The following is a 21,516-nucleotide window of genomic DNA, read 5'->3' on the forward strand; positions in this document are numbered from 1 at the left end:
TTCCTAAATACATCTACCACAATCTACATTATTATAGAGAGGCCTGCATATACATTTTAGAGTTCTCCATAAGGAGACAAATTCTTGAAATATCTCCTCCTCCATAAACCCAACCCCCAGCCACTTGGGGAATTAAAAAAAAAAAAAAAAAAATTCTACTTTCTGTTATAAAAACCTTTTCCATTAAATTATTTCATAAATTTAGTCTAAAATGTATTCTGCTACATGTTTTTGGTAAAAAAAAAAAAAATCAAGAGATCCAAATAAGTCTATATTGTTTGGATTGTGTTAAAGTTATAGCATCTGCAAACTATGGAATATATACCAGGAATTTACGCTATACTGGTAATGGCGGTGATCAGCGACATAGTGTGACTGTGCTAGTTTGGCAAGCAATCTGGTGCTAACTGGCTGGCAAGGTCACTATCACTGTTGCTAGTGACACTAATACAGTGATCAGTGACAATACTGTACACTGTACTAATGACAATGGCTGGGAAGGGATTACCGTCAGGGGGAAATGAAGGGGTTAACTGTGTGCCTAACAAGTGTTAATGTGTGTAGTGTGTGTGTGTGCGCTACTTTTACTTGCTGATCTGGCTGTTTTTTCTCCCTGCTTTTCAGAGAGAGGGAACAGCCGGATCACTGTTCTCTGTACACAGTTCTATATGTTTGTAAACACAGAACTCTGTGCTGTGACTAGGCACAGCTGATCAACAGGTTTTAGCCAAAATCATTGGCTGAAATCTGCTGACAAATTTGTGCTGTGTCCAATCACAGTATGGGTCAACAGGGGTGCTCGCCAACGAACTTGGAAGTATACCTTGAAGTACGGGTATGTAGCGGTGCCTGGCTGTGCCGCTCGCTCACAGTACATCTACTGTGAGCAGGTCGGCAATAGGTTCAAGGCTATGAGTGCAGCAGGTGATTTAAACCACCAATGCTAACCTTTTAGTTGAAGTATCTGCTTTGGGTGGAGTTGACCTGTAAGCCATAAGTCTGCACGGCCAAGCAAGCATTCTTTAGCTATTTTCATCAGCATTTCTGAATAAAACCTCTTCATGACACAAGGACCTTAACTAGCAGTTCTTCTGAGTACAGAGAGCCTCCTACCAAATAAACGCTTGTATTTATTTCTGCGCTATATAAACACAGTGTATGGGTTATTCTGAGTGACTTCAGGGAAACAGTTTGCCAAATCCTCCTGTTATTTGTTTATTTTCTATGCAGCAAGTACGTCAATTTCACATCTGGTCTAAATACTTGAGGGTCCAGAGCTGGAAACGAGAGCTGACAGATAACGGGAGGTTCATTGAAGCTGCTAGGAGTACAGTAGGCTACAGCTGCTTTGCATTAACAGGGGATGTGGGATGTGTTCCAGAAAGACCATTGCATGGTATGTGATTGCCACTGCGTGCATGTGTGTCGGAAACAGTGCCAGGCTATAGATGGCCCAGGAAACAGAGCTTCATTTACAGCGGACTAGTTTTACGCACAATGCATGTTATGTGTTGTGTTCAATTTTAAGACCTACATTAGAATGAAAGATACCTAGCTGTCATGAGAGAATAGTTTAGAACATAATTCGAAGAGACAATGCAGAATAAATGCAATTTGCAGCATATTTGTGAACCCCCCCCCCAGTGATCGGAAAGCAATGCACCAATTTAAAATGTGGGTCTTCTATATTCCATGCTAGCAATGACCCAAATATGTGCATTACCATTGGTGGAACCAGGTTCTGTTTTGAGCGATGTATTTTAATTTGCCTTTGCATTTTGCATCATGACAATACACCAGGCATGAAAGAGACCGCACTGTGTGGATTACGACTAGTTCAAAGCCTCGTACAAATTTCCTAGGACTATAGAAATATGTTTGCTTATAAACTGTATTCTTATTGTGGCCAGACTTTCTAAAGCTTAAAGTGGAGTTCCACCCAAAAGTGGAACTTCCCCTGTAAGTATTCCTGACCCCCTGACATGCCACATTTTGCATGTCATTTTTTTTTTTTTTTTTGGTGGGGGGGGGGGGGGGGGGGAGCGGGTACCTAGTATTGACAGGTAGCCGATCCCACTTCTAGGCGGTCAGAGTGGAAAATCTCCTCTCCCCCTCCCTCCCTGCAAACCTCTGGGACACTTCAGAGATCCTAGAAGATTGCTTGCCCCCCCCCCCCCCCCCGAACAAGTTCAGAATCCGCAGATCACTTACAATACACAGCACGCTAAACCACAGGCCTGATCTCTGCTAGCAGTTACATTTTTTTGGTAGCAGTTCAAACAGTCCTTGACAATCAGGTGCCACACTAGCTACCTAATACATTTATTGGCCAAAATGTCCAAACAGAGGTACACTAGTGAAGAGCCCTACACAATGCTGAGCATGACAGATGAGAGCGATGGGGAAGACGCACTGTCAGAATCGGGCTCGGTATTCGAACCTGTAGACAGCAGCAACACCCTTCAGATAGCTCAGACGAAGGAGTAGTGGTCCCTGCTAAGGCCATTCTTCTGTTGCTGGGGTGCAACAACCGCAGGGTTCTCGTATGCAGCAGTGTCTGTACTAGTGCCGCTCAACCTTCTGGTGAACTGGCAAGCCCCAGCGGCCTAGTACATCCTGGTCATAGTCAAACCAGCAATACAGTAATACTTGGTGATGTGGCGAGTCCCATAAGTGCAGTTCAAGCTGATGCAGTGGCTAGCACAATTAGTATCCCGCAGCCATCAAGAATTCGAAGACAGGCCCGTAGAGCCTATAGTGTCCTTCCTGATGCGCTTCCAAATCCTGATTGGGAGCCCACCACTTCTGCAGCGCTTGGTTTTTATAAGCGTTTTTTCACGGAAGTTCTTTATAGATCCATTGTGGACCAAAGCAGTTTATATACCGATCAATTAATCGCCGCAAATCCAAATTAGACCCTTGCAAGAGAATTTGTATGGAAACATATTGCGGTTTCCGAATTTAAAACTGGGCCTATCCCTCCCGCATGTGCATTAATAAAAAACAGAGTGAGTTGCGGTCATATTGGTCCACTGACACAATTCATCATATGCCCGTGTTCTCTGCTGCCATGGCCAGGACTAGATACGTGCAAATCTTGCGGTTCATGCACTTCTGTGACAATGAACTCTGTCATCCTCTGGTGTGACCCTGGACATGACTGGCTCCACAAAAGTCTGCCCTTTGTAAACCACTTCAACCAGAAGTTTGCAGCCTTGTATATGTCCCAACAAGCTGTCTGCGTTGAGTCCCTGATTTAATTTTCTGGCCGCCTTGCTTTCAAACAGTTTCTCCCCAGCAAGTGTGCCAGATATGGGGTCAAGATTTATAAGCTCTGTGACAGGGCAACAGGCTACATGGGGAGCAGTAGCAAGATTGTTTGGGACTTGGTGTCCCCTTTATTCAGAAAGGGGTACTATTTATATGTGGACAAATTCTATACAAGCGTGCCACTTTTTAGACACCTTTTTTGATTTTGGAATTGGCGCATGTGGCACCGTGCAACTTAATCGCCGGGGCTTCCCCCAACAGCTTGTAGATCCCTGACTTGGAAGATGGGGGAGAGAGCCTGTTTGAAGTGTAATGAATTGCTTGCAGTGAAGCGGAGGGACACACGGAATGTTTTCGTTCTATCCTCTATTCATGCAGATACGACAGTCCATATTGCAACAGTGACTGGTGTTGTTGAGAGTGTCCACGCATACAACCTTAACATGGGAGGGGTGGACTTCAATGACCATTTGATGGCGCCTTACTTAATTGCCCATAAGGCTAGATGCTGTTACAAAAACGTGTCTGTATACTTATATCAATTGGCTCTGCTGAATGCTTATGTGCTATACAAAGCGTCAGGACGAAGTTGATCCTTCCTAAAATTCCAGGAAGAGATCATCACAGCCCTTCTGTATAAAGGAAGTGCGCATAGAGAGGCATTTTCCGGATGTCCTCTCTAGTACCCCTACCCAAAGAGCACCCCAAAGATGATGTCGTGTCTGTAGAAAACGCAGATATAGGTGTGCGACCCTCTATTTTTGTCCCTTCTGTCCTGGCTAATCTGGTTCTGTCGCTACCACACACCAGAAGAGTATTCGTATAGGGCACACTTTTTCACACAGGGTCTCGGAAGATGTTGGCTATAGCATTTTGAGAGACCCTAGCCTGGCACAGTTTTTTTACAGTTACAAAAGAACTTTTTACAGTGTAAAAAGAAAGTTACCAAAAAAAATTAAAACAAAATTAAATAAAGCCAAAAACAGATGTCGTTTTTATTGAGTTAATTTTCTGTTCCGAAAAGTAGTAATTTGGGGGGGTTTTGTGCTATCTTGGCATTTCATGGCCTCCGAAACTGTGATAGGAAGTGAGAAATGACATCAACAATTTATGCCCTTGGAAAGCCTGAAGGCGGTGATAGGTTTTCTGGGTCCTGTAGGTGGCTAGACTGCCAAAAAGTCTCACACATGGGGTATCCTTGCACTTAGGGGAAGTAGCAGAATGTATTGTGGGGTGTGATTCTACATATACCCATGGCATGTGTGAGCAATATAGCATTTCAATGACAACTTTGTGTAAAACTGTTTTTTCTTTTTTTTTTTTTTTTTTTTTTTTTTTTTTTATTTAATATTCAATGGGCTCAACGTGCCTCTCAGAAAATTCCCTAGGGTGTCTACTTTATAAAAAGGGGTAATTTGGGGGGGGTTTGTACTGCCCTGCCATTTTAGCACTTCAAGAAATGGGATAGGGTCCTTTCACACAGGCTTTCTGCCCGGCAGACTCCGTTTTTTGCTCAGTGTGGATCTATCTGCCTATCCCCGCTGAGCAGGTGGATGACCGGTCCATCTCCACTTAGAGACAGACCTGTCAGATCCCTGCTCTCCTCTATGGGAGATCGGATGAAAACAGACCGCCTGTCCGTTTTCATCTGATCCTCCAGATGGATGGAAAATAGGGTTTCCATCCGTCTGGATTTCACGGACAGGATCAGATCAGATAGCAGCGGGTGTCAACTGACATGTCAGCGCTGACATCCGCTGCTCCATAGGGGTGCATGAAGCATCCAATCAGGTCTGCCTGAAAAACTGACAGGCGGACCTGATCAGAAAGCCAGTGTGAAAGGCAGTCAAAAAGTAAAAGTTAACACAAAATAAAAGCAATGTGGGACTTTAAATGAGGTGTGTCCAGCTGGAAAATTAAATTATAAATGTATGGTAGAATAAACCAGATAGGTAGAGATATAGTAAATCATTTATTGAAAAGTCTATGGACCAAATATAGGTAGGACCACAGTATTCACTATACAAATGTATCCCATGGTAGTGGGAATTACATAAATGAAATACATATGGGTATAAATGATCTAAAGACAATAATAATGGTATTCAGATAGTACAATTACATTTGATACATTCTGGTATATGGTATAGCACGTAAACAGGGTCAAAAAAATAAAGATACATAATTAGCATTTGTAATGGATGGATTGCCTGTATATAACTCAACGCGTTTCGTGAACACAATTCACTTCGTCAGGAGTAGGCAGTAAAAGTAAGTACAGTTCAAAAATCTGAAAAAAGAGAAATGCATAAGGTAAATAACAATATATGTCCTGTAAGCCGGTAAACCTGAGGCACCTGACAATGATGTAACTTACAGTGCGATATCAGTTTAGGTTTTCAAGGGGTAACCAGATTGCTCGGGAGTATGTCCAACCCGGGAGCTGAGGGAGCGAAACCCACGTGCATCGAGCAGGTGTATAAAGTGTAGAATAGGAAAGGCGGCTCTCAAACATGGGGGGATCTCAGAAATTAACCATAGTAATTGGGTAGGTCTGTAAGAATATGAACGCTATATGGGTAAGTATCATAAGCAAAATATACATAGTAATATAGGGGATACATATGGTAGGGACCCAAGGAGAGCCTACAGACCACAGACTAGTGAAATAAGATGTAATGTAGTGATCATAACCGTGCCAAACATATGAAAGGTAGGTGGAATGAAGAAATAGCCAACTAAATGTAGCCAAAGTGATCAAACAAGAAACTGTGAGAACCTGTGAATCCAACCAGAATGGTGAAAGGGAAATGAAATGACACGTGGACTGAGGGTGTGATTGATAAGAAAGATATCTGAAGTGGGTAATTAAATTAGGACTGAGAGTAGCTGGCGATTGGTGCCGTGAGAAAGATGAGAGAAATATATGGTGGAGTGAAGTAAAGGGTAAGAATAGCGTGTGCTCACCTGCATGGATCCATAGCGAGAATCGCGCCCAGCGTCACACTGAAAGCTCAAACGTAGGGAAGCCGCCGGGCCAGCTGATGAGCCGGGCAGACGCTCCCCCTTAATGAGCATAGTTGGACAGCACGTGACCGGACGTTGGCGTCAATACTGACGTCACGTCCCGCACAGAGATGTGTGGCGCCGATGCGCTGCGGCCGCCAACCACCACCACGCCATCAACCCCGCCCATCTAAGTGGGAGGAGATAGAGGAGGAGGGGGCGAGGAAAGCGGGCGGAGCGCATCGCAGCTCCCGGGGAAGGACAGAGCCACGAATCTGCCCGTGACCCCAATGGTAATAGTAAAGCATAAAAATAGGACATACATTGCAAAAGACCTTAAAAAAGGAAAAGATATGTGTATATAACTTATAGCAAAGCCATATTAAGGATATAAAACATGGACGGCAATGCAAAATATGAATAGTAGTAAAAAGCTGGTGAATCACACCTCCATCCCTATTTTAGTATGAAGCAAGGGGAGGGAAAGTGGGACTTTAAATGAGACTCCTGACCAAAAGAGTCTCCATCCCTAATTTGATTAACACAAAATAAAAGCAATGTGGGACTTTAAATGAGGTGTGTCCAGCTGGAAAATTAAATTATAAATGTATGGTAGAATAAACCAGATAGGTAGAGATATAGTAAATCATTTATTGAAAAGTCTATGGACCAAATATAGGTAGGACCACAGTATTCACTATACAAATGTATCCCATGGTAGTGGGAATTACATAAATGAAATACATATGGGTATAAATGATCTAAAGACAATAATAATGGTATTCAGATAGTACAATTACATTTGATACATTCTGGTATATGGTATAGCACGTAAACAGGGTCAAAAAAATAAAGATACATAATTAGCATTTGTAATGGATGGATTGCCTGTATATAACTCAACGCGTTTCGTGAACACAATTCACTTCGTCAGGAGTAGGCAGTAAAAGTAAGTACAGTTCAAAAATCTGAAAAAAGAGAAATGCATAAGGTAAATAACAATATATGTCCTGTAAGCCGGTAAACCTGAGGCACCTGACAATGATGTAACTTACAGTGCGATATCAGTTTAGGTTTTCAAGGGGTAACCAGATTGCTCGGGAGTATGTCCAACCCGGGAGCTGAGGGAGCGAAACCCACGTGCATCGAGCAGGTGTATAAAGTGTAGAATAGGAAAGGCGGCTCTCAAACATGGGGGGATCTCAGAAATTAACCATAGTAATTGGGTAGGTCTGTAAGAATATGAACGCTATATGGGTAAGTATCATAAGCAAAATATACATAGTAATATAGGGGATACATATGGTAGGGACCCAAGGAGAGCCTACAGACCACAGACTAGTGAAATAAGATGTAATGTAGTGATCATAACCGTGCCAAACATATGAAAGGTAGGTGGAATGAAGAAATAGCCAACTAAATGTAGCCAAAGTGATCAAACAAGAAACTGTGAGAACCTGTGAATCCAACCAGAATGGTGAAAGGGAAATGAAATGACACGTGGACTGAGGGTGTGATTGATAAGAAAGATATCTGAAGTGGGTAATTAAATTAGGACTGAGAGTAGCTGGCGATTGGTGCCGTGAGAAAGATGAGAGAAATATATGGTGGAGTGAAGTAAAGGGTAAGAATAGCGTGTGCTCACCTGCATGGATCCATAGCGAGAATCGCGCCCAGCGTCACACTGAAAGCTCAAACGTAGGGAAGCCGCCGGGCCAGCTGATGAGCCGGGCAGACGCTCCCCCTTAATGAGCATAGTTGGACAGCACGTGACCGGACGTTGGCGTCAATACTGACGTCACGTCCCGCACGGAGATGTGTGGCGCCGATGCGCTGCGGCCGCCAACCACCACCACGCCATCAACCCCGCCCATCTAAGTGGGAGGAGATAGAGGAGGAGGGGGGGAGGAAAGCGGGCGGAGCGCATCGCAGCTCCCGGGGAAGGACAGAGCCACGAATCTGCCCGTGACCCCAATGGTAATAGTAAAGCATAAAAATAGGACATACATTGCAAAAGTAAAAGTTGCGTAAATTCCGGTATATACACCATAGTTTGTAGACGCTGTAACTTTTGCGCAAACCAATAAATATACGCTTTTTGAAATTTTTTTTTTTTTTTTTTTTTTTATCAGACATGTAGCTAAATACATTTTGGCCTAAATGTATGACAAATTGAGTTTAATGGATATTTTTTATAAGAAGTAGAAAATTGTATTTTTTCTCAAAACTCTCTGTATTTTTTAGTTTATATTGCAAAAAATAAAAACCGCAGAGGTGATCAAATGCCACCAAAAGAAAGCTCTATTTGTGGGAAAATAAGGACGTAAATTTAGTTTGGGTACAGCATTGCATGACTGCGCAATTGTCCGTTAAATTCACGCAGTGCCAAATTGCAAAAAATGGCCTGGCTATTAAGGGGGTAAATCCTTCTGGTCCAGAAGTTAATAAACACAGAAACAGCTGGAACTCCTCTTTAAACATGAACCTGTGCTTAAAAAAAAAAAATTAAGATTTGCTAAGGTGTAGGGAACACCTAGAAATGTTCATCCTGTGTAGGCATTACCCTAATTTTACACTTCCTGTGCCTCGTCTTTACTGTTCTGTAGTCCCACTGCTGCTTCTGACTGGTTTTGTGTGATTTGGTGATGTAACTACTGTGCTTCTTACTGTTCTCCTTGCTGGAGAGGAAACCATACCTGAGGATCTTTAGTGCTAAGATCTCCCTGCTTCAGTTTCATTTATTTTGTGGATCTGTGCTTTCTGCACCTGTCCTGCTGCATCTTAACCACTTGCCGACCGCGCGCGGTAATACTACTGCGGCAGGGCGGCACGATACCGTCCAGCCACGTAGTATTAACGTCATGCGCGATCTCGGCTCCCAGAGCGCGCTCCCGCGCGCCGCGGGTCCCGATACCATTCGGTAGGGAACCGATCAATCACCAGATACTGACCAATGATTTTTGGTCAGTGTCTGGAGATTGGTCCCCACCAATGGCAATCTGTCCCCTGTCTGTGTAATGTAAACACAGACAGGGGAAGTGATGTCACTGTCCCTTCTGGAGTCCTTTCGGTTCCAGGAGAGAGACAGAGACACAGTAAAAACGTGAGTTTCCACCAACACTACACTGACACACCTCACATAGGTACATTTAACCCCTTCATCACCTCTGATCACCCCCTGATCACCCCCAAAACCCCTCACAGTGAACACTATATACAGTGGTATACAGATATTTTACTGATCACTGTATAAGTGTCACTTGTGAGCGTAGTTTGCGCCTGCGTTAGGCCCAAATAGGGTTAGGGTACCCGCCACCTATCCCCTAATAAAGTTTTAACCCCTTGATCAGCCCCAGTTAACCCCTTCACTACCTATTATTCTGTGCACTAAATACAGTATATAGGTAAATACTGATCACTGTATTTAGTGTCACTAGTGACCCTAATTTGCGCTTGCGCTAAGCCCAGATAGGGTTAGGGCACCCGCCACCTATTCCCTAATAAACTTTTAACCCCTTGATCTTCCCCAGTTAACCCCTTCACTCCATATAAAACAGTGCACTAATATATACAGTATATCAGATAACTACTGATCACTGTATTTAGTGTCACTTGTGACCCTAATTTGCGCTTGCGCTAGGCCCGAATAGGTTTAGGCCACCCGCCATCTATCCTCTATAAAGGTTTAACCCCTTGATCTCCCCCAGTTTAACCCCTTCACTTCCCTGTCACAGTGTTCACTATATACAGTGATTACCGATCACTGTATTAGCGTCACGGGTGACACAACTTAGGCTAGCTAGTTAGCGTCAGGGTCCCACTACACCACCGTTACTTAGCGTCAGTTAGAGTCAAGTACACTAACACACACACACACACCACCGTTACTAGTATAGTGTTTGAACAGATCAATATCTGATCAGAAATATACTAGCGTCCTCATAATTTAGTGTTCCCCAAACGCAGTGTTTGCACAATCAGCACTGATTCCTGCTAGCACCTGCGTTTAGCCCCCTTGCCCAGACCACCTTACCCAGGCAAGTGTAGTAATCAATAGATTACTGACACTTCCAAAAAACACATCACACAAAACCGCTGCGTTAGCAGAGTCAGGCCTGATCTCTGTTAGCACTAGCAGTTTTTCTTTGTAGCGACCAAATAGTCCTCGACAACCAGGTGCTTTTATTACCTAGTAGTCGCATCACTGTACGAGTAAATTTAGCTACCAAAATGACAAAACGTTCGTTCAGTGATGATGCTATATACAGTATAATGACCATGTCAAGTGAGAGCGATGGGGAAGCCTCACCGGCAGAATCAGGGTCAATATACGAACCAGATGACAGCAGCGGCTCCCTGACAGATAGCTCCGACAGAGGGGTCCCTGCTAGGGTCAGGCGTACCCGACCCCATTCTGGAGTTGTTGACTTGCAAGAACTGGGGGTTTCTCGTATGCAGCAGAGTGCCAGTACTAGTGCCGCTCACACTTCTCGTGAACTGGCAAGCACGAGCGGCCTAGTACATCCTGGACCTTCAACCAGCGCTGCAGTATCACCTGGTGACGTGGCGAGTCACCTGAGTGCAGTTGAAGCTGGTGCGGTGGCTAGCACGAGTAGTGGCCCGCAGCCACCGCGTATCCGAAGACAGGCCCGTAGAGCCCATAGTGTCCTCCCTGAAGCGCTGGCATATCCTAATTGGCAGCCCACAGATTCCACAGCGCCAGTACTTCCCCCATTCACCGCCCAACCCGTAATCCAAGTGGAAACAGCTGGTTTTAATCCCATAAACTTTTTTGAGCTGTTTTTCACTGAAGATCTTTTCAGATCTATTGTGGACCAATCAAATTTGTACGCTCAACAATTCATCGCCGCCAACCCAAATTCACCCCTTGCCAGACCATTCGCCTGGAATCCTATTACGATTCAGGAGTTTAAAACCTATCTGGGCCTTTCCTTCAACACGGGCATTACAAGAAAGAATGAATTGCGGTTATATTGGTCCACTGACGCAATTCATCAAATGTACGTGTTCTCTGCTGCTATGTCCAGGACTCGATACGAACAAATATTTTGGTTCATGCATTTCAACGACAATGAACTCTGTCGTCCTCGGGGAGACCCTGAATATGATCGGCTCCACAAAATTCGGCCCCTCATAGACCACTTCAATCAGCGGTTCGCAGCCTTGTTTACCCCCCAACAAGATGTCTGCGTTGACGAGTCCCTGATTAAGTTTACTGGTCGCCTTGCTATCAAACAGTACCTCCCCAGCAAGCGTGCCAGATACGGGGTCAAGTTGTATAAGCTTTGTGACAGGGCCACAGGCTATACAGTTAATTTCCGTGTCTATGAGGGAAAAGATGGCACTGTGGAGCCCCCCCGACTGCCCAGGCTACATAGGGAGCAGCGGCAAGATAGTTTGGGACTTGGTGTCACCCTTATTCGGAAAGGGGTACCACTTGTACGTGGACAATTTCTATTCAAGCGTGCCACTTTTTAGACACCTCTATCAATTGCAAATTGGCGCTTGTGGCACCGTGCGATCTAATCGCCGGGGCTTCCCCCAACGGCTAGTGAATGCCCCACTGAGCTCGGGGGAGAGAGCCTGCTTGAGGTGCGATGAATTGCTTGCAGTGAAGTGGAGGGACAAAAGAAACGTTTACGTGCTGTCCTCCATTCACCCAGACACGGCAGTCCAAATTACTACGGTCACCGGTGTTGTTGTTGAGAAACCCCTCTGTGTCCACGACTATAACCGTAAAATGGGAGGGGTGGACTTCAACGACCAGATGATGGGACCGTACTTAATTGCCCGTAAGGCCAGACGCTGGTACAAAAAAGTGTCTGTATACCTATTTCAATTGGCTGTTTACAACGCTTTTGTCTTATACAAAGCGTCTGCTGGAACATTATCCTTCTTTCAATTCCAAGAAGAGATAATCAGAGCCCTTCTGTATTCAGCTGGTGCTCCTGCCCAACTTCCCCAACCAGATGCAGTGAGGCGGCTGCATGAGAGGCATTTTCCGCAATACCTCCCGAGTACCCCTACCAAACGATACCCCCAAAAAAGATGCCGTGTCTGCAGCAAGCGCGGATTTAGGCGTGACACCCGGAATTATTGTCCCGACTGTCCTGACCGACCTGGTCTTTGCCACGGTGACTGTTTCCGTCGCTACCACACACTAGTGGATTATTAGCGTAGGGTACAGCACGGCACAGTTTAGGGCACATTTACACAGGGTCTCAAAAGATGTTCGATGGCTATCGTCATTTTGAGAGACCCGAACCTGGAACCTGGAACTCGACGTTTGAAGAAAAAAAAAAAAAAACATAAAAGCCAAAAATAGTTGTCGTCTCAGTCATTTTTTATGTTCTTCTGCACTTCCTATGTACTTTTAATGTCCTTTGTATGTTTTTCATTCTTTTGTGACCTGTTTCTCTTGCAGGTACTTGTCGGCTACCACGCATTGATTTTATATATTCTGACACAAACAGCGTTTGCGCTCAGCATATATGGATACCTTTGCTGATAGCAGCTGTGGTGATTTTCTGATTTCAGCACTGCAGTTATAATCCTATTTTGGTATACGTGGATAGTGTCGTGTATACCCATCATTAAATTCAGTGGGTGGTTGTTTGGGCGGTTAATGATGAGCAATACTACGCATTATTCCTGTGCTGATTTCTGATAGGTTCTCTTTTTTTTTCGTTCAGCCCACAGGCTGCATGAAAAAAAACAAAACCTATATGCCAAACAAAGACCAGCAATGTACTGGTACGTTGCTGGACTTTGACTGGTTATACCAGGATGATGCCTGCAGATTTAGGCATCATCTTGGTATCGTTTTTTACAGCAAGCGGTCGGCTTACATGTAAAAGCAATCCTAGTGGATAATTGGCCGCTAGACTGCTTTTACATGCAGTGGGAGGGGACTCCCCCCCCCTCCTGCCGCCTTCCGCTGCCTTCCACGGTTTTTCTCGGGCTCTCCTGTCCCACCGGTTAACCCGAGAGTGCAGCCGGTGGTTCAATTATCTAACCATAGAGCTGATTGGAGATGAGAATGGCTCCAATCATCTCTATGGCCTAAGATGCCGGAGGCTACGAGCATTTCATGACTTCTGTTTCGCCAGAAATAAACAGCGCCATTGGGAAATTGGGAAAGTATTTTATCACACCAATTTTGGTATGGTCAGATGCGTTAAGGTCAGAGGAAAGATCTAGAGTCTAAAAGACCCCAATTTTTTTAAAAAAGAGTACCTGTCACTACAGATTGCTATCATAGGGGAAATTTAAATTCACCGTGATAACAATAAAAATGATTAAAGAAAAAAAAAATGAAAGAAAAGGTGTCAAAATAACATAAGAAAGCAAATTAAAAAAAAAAAAGAAAAAAAAAAAAAAAACAAGCCCCCCTGTCCCCCCGTGCTTGCGCGCAAATGCGAGCACAAGCGTTGGTCTACTGTCATATGTAAACCGCAATTTCAGCATGCATGTGAGGTATCGCCGCGAACGCCAGGTCGAGGGCAGTAATTCTTGTGGTAGACCTCCTCTGTAAGTCCAAAGTGGTAACCTGTAAAGACTTTTAAAACCGTACGTAGTTTGTTGCCGCGGCACGGGCGTGCGCAATTTTTAAAGTATGTCATGTTAGGTGTCTATGAACTCGGCATAAGATCATCTTTTAAATTTTACCAAACAATTTGGAATTATATAGTGTTTTTTTGCATTAAATATAAAAAAAGTGTTTTTTTACGCAAAAATTGCGTTTGAAAAATGTGTGCGCAAATACCGTGTAACAAAAAAAATTGCAACATCCACCATTTTGTTCTGTAGGGCCTCTGCTTTAAAAAAATATATAATGTTTGGGGGTTCAAAGTAATTTTCTTGTGAAAAAAAATATTTTTTCATGTAAACAAAAACTCACAGAAAAGGCTTGGTTTTCAAGTGGTTAGAAGAGTGGGTGATGTGTTGCTAAAATTGAGCATAAAATGCCAGGACTGTTCAAACACCCCCCAAATGACCCCTTTTTGGAAAGTAGACACCCAAAGCTATTTGCTGAGAGGCATATTGAGTCCATGGAGTATTTTATATTTTGCCCTAAGTTTCAGGAAAATGACAATTTGTTTTTTTTTTTTTTTTTTTTTTTTACACAAAGTTGTCACTAAATAATATATTGCTCACGCATGCCATGGGTATATGTGAAATGACACCCCAAAATACATTCTGCTGCTTCTCCGGAGTACAGGGATACCCCATGTGTGAGACTTTTTGTCAGTCTAGCCGCATACAGGACCCGGAAAACCAATCCGCACCTTCTGGCTTTCTAAGGGCGTAAATTGTTGATCTCACTCCTTACTACCTATCACACTTTTGAAGGCCATGAAATGCCAAAATGGCACAAAACCCCCCCAAATGACCCCATTTTGCAAAGTAGACACTCCAATCTATTTGCTGAGAGGCATGGTGAGTATTTTGCATCTCTCATTTTTTTTGGAAAATGAAGAAAAAACAGGAAAATGCATTTTTTTTCCTCTTTTTTTCAAATTCCAAAACTTTGTGACAAAAAGTGAGATCTGCAAAACACTCAACATGCCTCTCTGCAAATAGCTTAGGGTGTCTACTTTCCGAAAAGGGGTCATTTGGGGGGGGGGGGGGGGGGGTTGTGCTGTCTTGGCATTTCATGGCCTCCGAAACTGTGATAGGTAGTCAGGAGTGAAATCAACAATTTACGCCCTTGGAAAGCCTGAAAGTGGGGGTTGGCTTTCGAGGACCTGTACTCGGCTAGACTGCAAAAAAGTCTCACACATGTGGTATCCCTGTACTCAGGAGAAGCAGCAGAATGTATTTTGGGGTGTCATTTCACATATACCCATGGCATGTGTGAGCAATATATCATTTAGTGACAACTTTGTGTAAAAAAACAAAAAAAATAATAATAATAAATTTCCCGGAACTTGTGGCAAAATATAAAATATTCCATGGACTCACCATGCCTCTCAGCAAATAGCTTGGGGTGTCTACTTTGCAAAATGGGGTCATTTGGGGGGTTTTGTGCTATCTTGAAATTTCAGGGCCTCCGAAACTGTGATGGGTAGTGATTTTCGGGGTCCCGTACACAGCTAGGCTCCCAAAAAGTCTCACATATGTGGTATCCCTGTACTCAGGAGAAGCAGCAGAATATATTTTGGGGTGTAATTACACATATACCCATGGCATGTGTGAGAAATTTATCTTTTAGTGACAACTTTGTGTTAAAAAAAAAAAATTTTTTTTTTTTTTTTTTTTTTTTTTTTTTAGTCATTTTTCAAACACCTGTGACAAAAAAATTAAATATTCAATGAGCTCAACATGCCTCTCAGAACATTCCTTAGGATGTCTACTTTCCAAAAAGTGGTAATTTGGGGGGGTCTTGTACTGCCCTGCCATTTTAGCACTTCATGAATTGAGATAGGCAGTCAGAAATTAAAGTTGCGTAAAATTTCAGTATTTACACCATAGTTTGTAGACGCTATAACTTTTGCGCAAACCAATAAAAATACGCTCAATTTTTTTTGTCAAAGACATGTAGCTAAATATATTTTGGCCAAAAAAAATGACATAAATTGAGTATATACAGAAGAAAATTCCCCTATGTTTGGGATTTTGTAGGCACATAGATAGACAGATTCAAAAGATCTAAGCAAAAATTATAATATTTATTTAAAGTGACAAACATAGGATAATAAATGTTAAAAACATAACAGGCAAAATGTATGCATCAAGAATATATAATTGTGACCGTGAGGTGGTGAAGATATCAGTCCAATATATTTCGGAAAATCAATTTCCTTCTTCAGGGACGGGTCACATTGAAAGTTTTCTAATAATAACAAAGACAACAATATAGTTAAGCCTATTGTATGTATTACATAAAATCATCATATACAGTGTAACTATTGCATTCTAGGCATGATGTCATATAAATATACTTGTTAGATTTGTTATTTCTTTCTATCCCTTTCAAACAGTTAAACAGAAAAAAAGGGGAAACACTTACATAATTCTTCTTGTCATACATGAAAAGCCTGTAGAGTAGCTAAAAGCAAAACCGAATAACCGCATATGTGGGAATCCACAGTCACTGATGTTCATATATCCCAAAAGATTGGGGGGAAACCAGTGTGTCAGACTTATGTTATTTTTATGGGAGCCCCCCGTCGCTATCCTGGCTCCTGTGGTCACCTGAGGTCCCAAATTTGGCCGTAGCACCAAGAAGCTGACACTGGGAATCAACTACAAGGAAGAAACATATGTATAAAGAATATCTTCATTAATTTCTTGGGCTTAGTAATAGTCACCAAGAATAGGCACCTAGGTCAAAATAGTATTGACCAGAGTGTCATATAGAAAATGTAGATAGTTTGTTGGTTACCTGAATGTTGTAGAACCCACAGTTACCACATATGGGTATCGACCAGACACGGTTTGGAAAGTGTGGACACATACAGGGAATCTGAGAGTTTAAATGTTTACCTTGATTGGACCCAATCGGCAGCAGCTGGTGCCCAGCCTGTGGGGCTTCCTGGATCGTAAGCGTCAGGACCGCCCCGCTGTTCATTGCGCATGACGATCGTCATGACGCTAGGCAGAACCGGAAGTGACGCCTGCGTTCCACCGGCACGGGTCACGCAACCGGAAGCGAGTATATTGGATATTTTTTAAAAGACAAAGTTGAAAATGTCATTTTTTTGCAAAATTTTCGCTCTTTTTATTAATATCGCAAAAAATAAAAAGCGCAGAGGTGATCAAATACCACCAAAAGAAAGCTCTGTTTGTGGGAAAAAAAGGACGTAAATTTCGTTTGGGTACCACATTGCATGACCACACAATTGTCAGTTAAAATCGCACAGTGCCGAAGCACAAAAAGTGGTCTGGACGGAAGACAGCAAAATCCTCCAGTGGTAAAGTGGTTAAAGGTTAAGCGTGGGATATATAAAAAAAAAAAAAAAAAAAGTAACTTTCTCACCTATATGGCTGCAGCATCTGTACGATACTGCATCATCTTGAAGCAGTGCCCTGCTTCAAGATGACCACCGCCACCCATTGATACAGCTTGGAACAAGTAATGAGTGATTATTGTGAAAAAAAGTCAGCTGTATGGAGCCTACATGCAATAGTGGTGACTGACCAGTCCTTTGTCATCCATTTGCCTTTATTGGGCACTTATTGGCCACAGTACAGATCCCATTTAAAGAGACCCGGTCAAATCACTAAAGAAATCCAAATAGCCACTTGGAAGATAGGAGGAGGTATACTTACTTCTTCAGAACACATACCTCCTACCTCCCCTCTGTTCCAGCGCTGCAGCCTCTACTACAATATTCAGCATTTAAAACTTCTGGGAGTGTTGGAATCCTGTGTCCCCCAACCACACGCCGTTGTTCCAACCTCTGACCACTACATCTCTGTCATCGCCTTGTAGCCCTGCGGTCCTCAGTTCGAATCCCATCCAGGAACCTATCTGCATGCTCTCCCTGGTCTCATGTTGGTTTCTTCCCACACTCCAAAGACACGCTGGTAGGTTAGTTGGCTCTAGTATGTGTGTATGTGAGATCTGTACCTTTTAAATTGTAAGCCCTTTAAGGGCAGGTACTTCTGTGAATGTGCAATATGTAAAGCACAGTGTTAAATGTTGGTGCTATATAAATACCTGAAATAAATTGGAAAAGTGACAGTTTCATTAATGCAGATTTAAAAAAAAACAAACTTTTTATTGCAGATTAGTATTTCTTTAAAAAATTACATAAATGAATCAGTGCCTCCGCCTAAATGGTAATCCTTACCTTCAGCTAAGGCAACATGAGCGATGCCACTGTATGTTATGTAACTAGCTGTTGGAGGGAGTTGTTCCAGTTGTTTGTTCTAGAAGTAATTTTTTCTGCTGTTTCTTGCTGAATATTATGTTAAATCAGAACTTTAAGTGAAGGGCCACCTTAACCACCTGCCGACCGCCAGCAGTACATATACTGCGGCTAGTTGGCTATGTCCTGTGAAATGGCATAATTATACATTGTTATGCGGGACTGCTAGTGGGGGTGTGCATGCGCCGTTGGAGGCGCATGCGCCCATTGGCTACAGGGGAAGCTAATCAGCACCTGCGATCACTCCTAAGGGAGACAAAACTGCGGTCTGCCGTTGTAAACACGGCAGACCGCTGTTCTGTCAGTAATGAACAAAGGGATTCTGTGTTCCTCCTATTTAGGAACACAGGTCTGTGTTCATTCAGCAAGCCCATTCCCCACACAGTTAGAAAACACTCTCTAGGGACACATTTAACCCTTTGATCGCCCCTGGTGTTAACCTCTTCCCCGCCAGTGTCATTCATAAAGTAGCAGTGCATATTTTTAGCACTGATTACTGTAGTAATTTCACTAGTTCCCCCCCAGAAGTGTCAAATGTCAGTTAGGTGTTCAGTTTGTCCGCCGCAATGTCACAGTCCCACTAAAAATCGCTGATCGTCGCCATAACTAGAAAGAAAAAATAAATAAAAATGACCTAACTTTTGCGCAAACCAATCAATTTATACACTTATTGGGATTTTTTTTTTACCAAAAGTATGTAGCAGAATACATATTGGCCTAAAAACAATAAAAAAAAATTTTTTTTTTATTATTGGAAATGTTTTATAGCCAAAAGTAAAAAATATTTTCTTTTTTTTTTTTTTCAGAATTGACACTTTTGTTTATAGCGCAAAAATAAAAAAAACACAGGGGTGATCAAATACCACCAAAAGAAAGCTCTATTTGTGTGAAAAAAGGACATAAATTTTATTTCGGTACAGCGTCGCACGAATGCGCAATTGTCAGTTAAATTAACGCAGTGCCGTTTTACAAAAAATGGCCTGGTCATTTAAGGGGGAAAACCTTCCGGTCCAGAAGGAAGTGGTTAACATCTTTTTACAAGACGAGGCCATTCAAGAGGAAATGCACAGTGTTTCTGACATTTATTTAAAATGAAATGTCCCTTTTTGATGTTCTTCTCCTTTTGGCCTGTGTTAGTGCGGTTAGGTAAGGACATAGCATCTACTAAACTTGTAGGCACATTGTAATGTCTGTGTGATGTAATAAAATGTGTCCTTGTTAGGGATCTGTTTGATTGGTGTTTGGGTCCAATGCCAGGCTGACCATGTGCAGTGTGTGTTGAATATTCCGGGCTTTGCAGAGGTTATTAAATGCATGTCAATAGATTTTATTGCACATCTGTAAACAAATTGGTACACGCTAGTCTCTTATGAATAGCTCAGCCAAATAGCTCAGCACCTATTCGGGAGCCAGCTTAAATATTCCGAATTCACTTTGGGAATTTTTCTGGAATGTTTATAACAAAATTTGATTCCATATCGGTACAGTAACCCTGTGGACCGTTAATGAGACTCAGACTCCTGGGGTGGGTAAAATTTTGTTTTAATGTTTTTATATTCAATCTGATATTTTTGCCTGCAGTCTGAAGTTTGAGCCCGCAGTAATACATTGGGATAGATTTACTGAAAGTGGTGCACTCAAAATCTGGTGCAGCTGTGCATGGTAGCCATCAGTTTCTAACCTCAGTTTGTACAATTAGGCCCCTTTCACACATACGGTCCGATCATACGGTCCGATCAGGTCCACCTGTCAGTTTTTCAGGCGGACCTGATCAGATGCCTCATGCATCCCTATGGGGCAGCGGATGTCAGCGAAGACCTCTCCGCTGCCATCCAATCCGGACGGATGGAAACCCTATTTCTCTTACGTCCTCCGACAGTCGCCGCCACTTCATATTCATCACTAATGGGGTTATTGACCTTTGCTCCGCAGGAGTAGCTAGGCAACAAAATAGTTAATATCAAAGCTTTTAGCATATCCCACCCCTAGGGGGTGGTCCCCTCAGTCAATACCTCCCTGCTTCCTGCCTTCCCAACTCAGTTTCTAATGCCTAGCTTAGGAGTAGGCTGGCTGTTCCTGTGCTGGGGCTCTCAGTCTTAGCTTCTTTTCTCTTTTTGATTTTATTTTATTTTCTCTTTCTTTTACTTAGCTGTTTATTTTCAGCATTAGTTTGCTTCTTCTGATGAAGATGATCGTGCGGAGCTGGGTCTCGGACTGGCCACCCTGGATCCCAGGGCTCAGGGCCAGGGGCTTCCCAGCCTGCCATCGAGCGTTCAGCACAGGTTTCCCTGGCACATTGAACGACCCATCCCTGTTCGCTGCAGGGATGCTATCTGTTTGGCGGCGATCGATCAGGCCACATGTCGGCGCCATTTTCCATTTGCCCAAGGAATCCTCAGCCGAGCGGCCATGTTTGTGTAGCCTTACATAGGCTTTACAGGGGCGGTCAGTCTTTGCATCACTTCCTTTTGCTCTGGGACAGCGATCGGTGGCAGCAGCCTGTGTGATCTCTCCAGGTTTTTACCTTTCCATTTTCCTGTATTCCTTGCCCAGTGTTCTTATCCCTGTGGGGGTCGGTGTATTCAGTGGGTGCGGTGGGCTACGCTCGCCGCGATCTTAAAGGGGCAGTACTCCTTTTTTCCTAATATTACTGGGGCATGGATTCTCAGGATTGCAAGTTTCCTCCCACCTTGGTGGGGGGCCAAGGGGCTGCTGCTTCCCCCGAGGGGGCTGATCTGGCTACTATTGTGGCTAACTTGGCTGCTCAGGTGCAGATGCTGGTGGCTGATCGATCCACTAAACGGCCCAGAGTGTCTATTTCCTCTGATTCAGAGGGCGATGGGGCTGCTATGGCTGGAGTGCCCTTCTCAGGGTCTCACTCATCTCTAGACCTTGTGGGGTCTGAGGGGGAGGCTGAGGTGGAAGGGGTTGATAATTCTCCCCCTGGCTCGTCTGAAGAGCTTGCACTCATGGATGAGTTGGTTGCTTCTATCAAGCAAACGCTGCATTTGCAGGATGAACCATGTCCTCCTGTTTTGATGTCCTCTTATGGGACGCAAAGGAAACGCAAAACATTGCAGGTTTTTCCTTGTTCTACGGAATTTCAGCGCGCGGTTGATGAACAATGGCGCAATTTAAAGAAACCCGAGTAGGTTCAAACTGCGTTATCCATTTACACCCACCACTGATGAGCGTTGGTGTGTGCCGCCTCAGGTGGATCACGCGGTGGCGATTTTGAATAAATCCACTGCGATCCCTGCTGAAGATGTTCCGGGACCCGACGGACAGGAGACTGGAGTCTCTGGCCCGTCATGCTTATACGGTTGCTGGTTCTATGCTGAAG

The 21,516-nt window shown here is 43.5% G+C and overlaps 1 protein-coding gene across 1 annotated transcript in view; it reads left to right on the plus strand.

Moving 5' to 3' along the window:
* Positions 1 to 1,349: 1,349 nt before the first annotated feature.
* LOC309549589 (piRNA biogenesis protein EXD1-like) overlaps positions 1,350 to 21,516 on the plus strand; it is a gene marked incomplete at its 3' end in the record, with an annotated part of 299,356 nt that continues 279,189 nt past the window's right edge. Inside the window, exon 1 of the mRNA XM_082249962.1 lies at positions 1,350 to 1,396. Within this exon, the coding sequence (XP_082106088.1) occupies positions 1,371 to 1,396 (26 nt within the window). The 5' untranslated portion in view covers positions 1,350 to 1,370. The remainder of the gene's footprint in view (positions 1,397 to 21,516) is intronic.

Source organism: Pelophylax lessonae, assembly GCF_965119305.1.
Source record: "Pelophylax lessonae genome assembly, chromosome: 1".
Classification (NCBI taxonomy): Eukaryota; Metazoa; Chordata; class Amphibia; order Anura; family Ranidae; genus Pelophylax; species Pelophylax lessonae.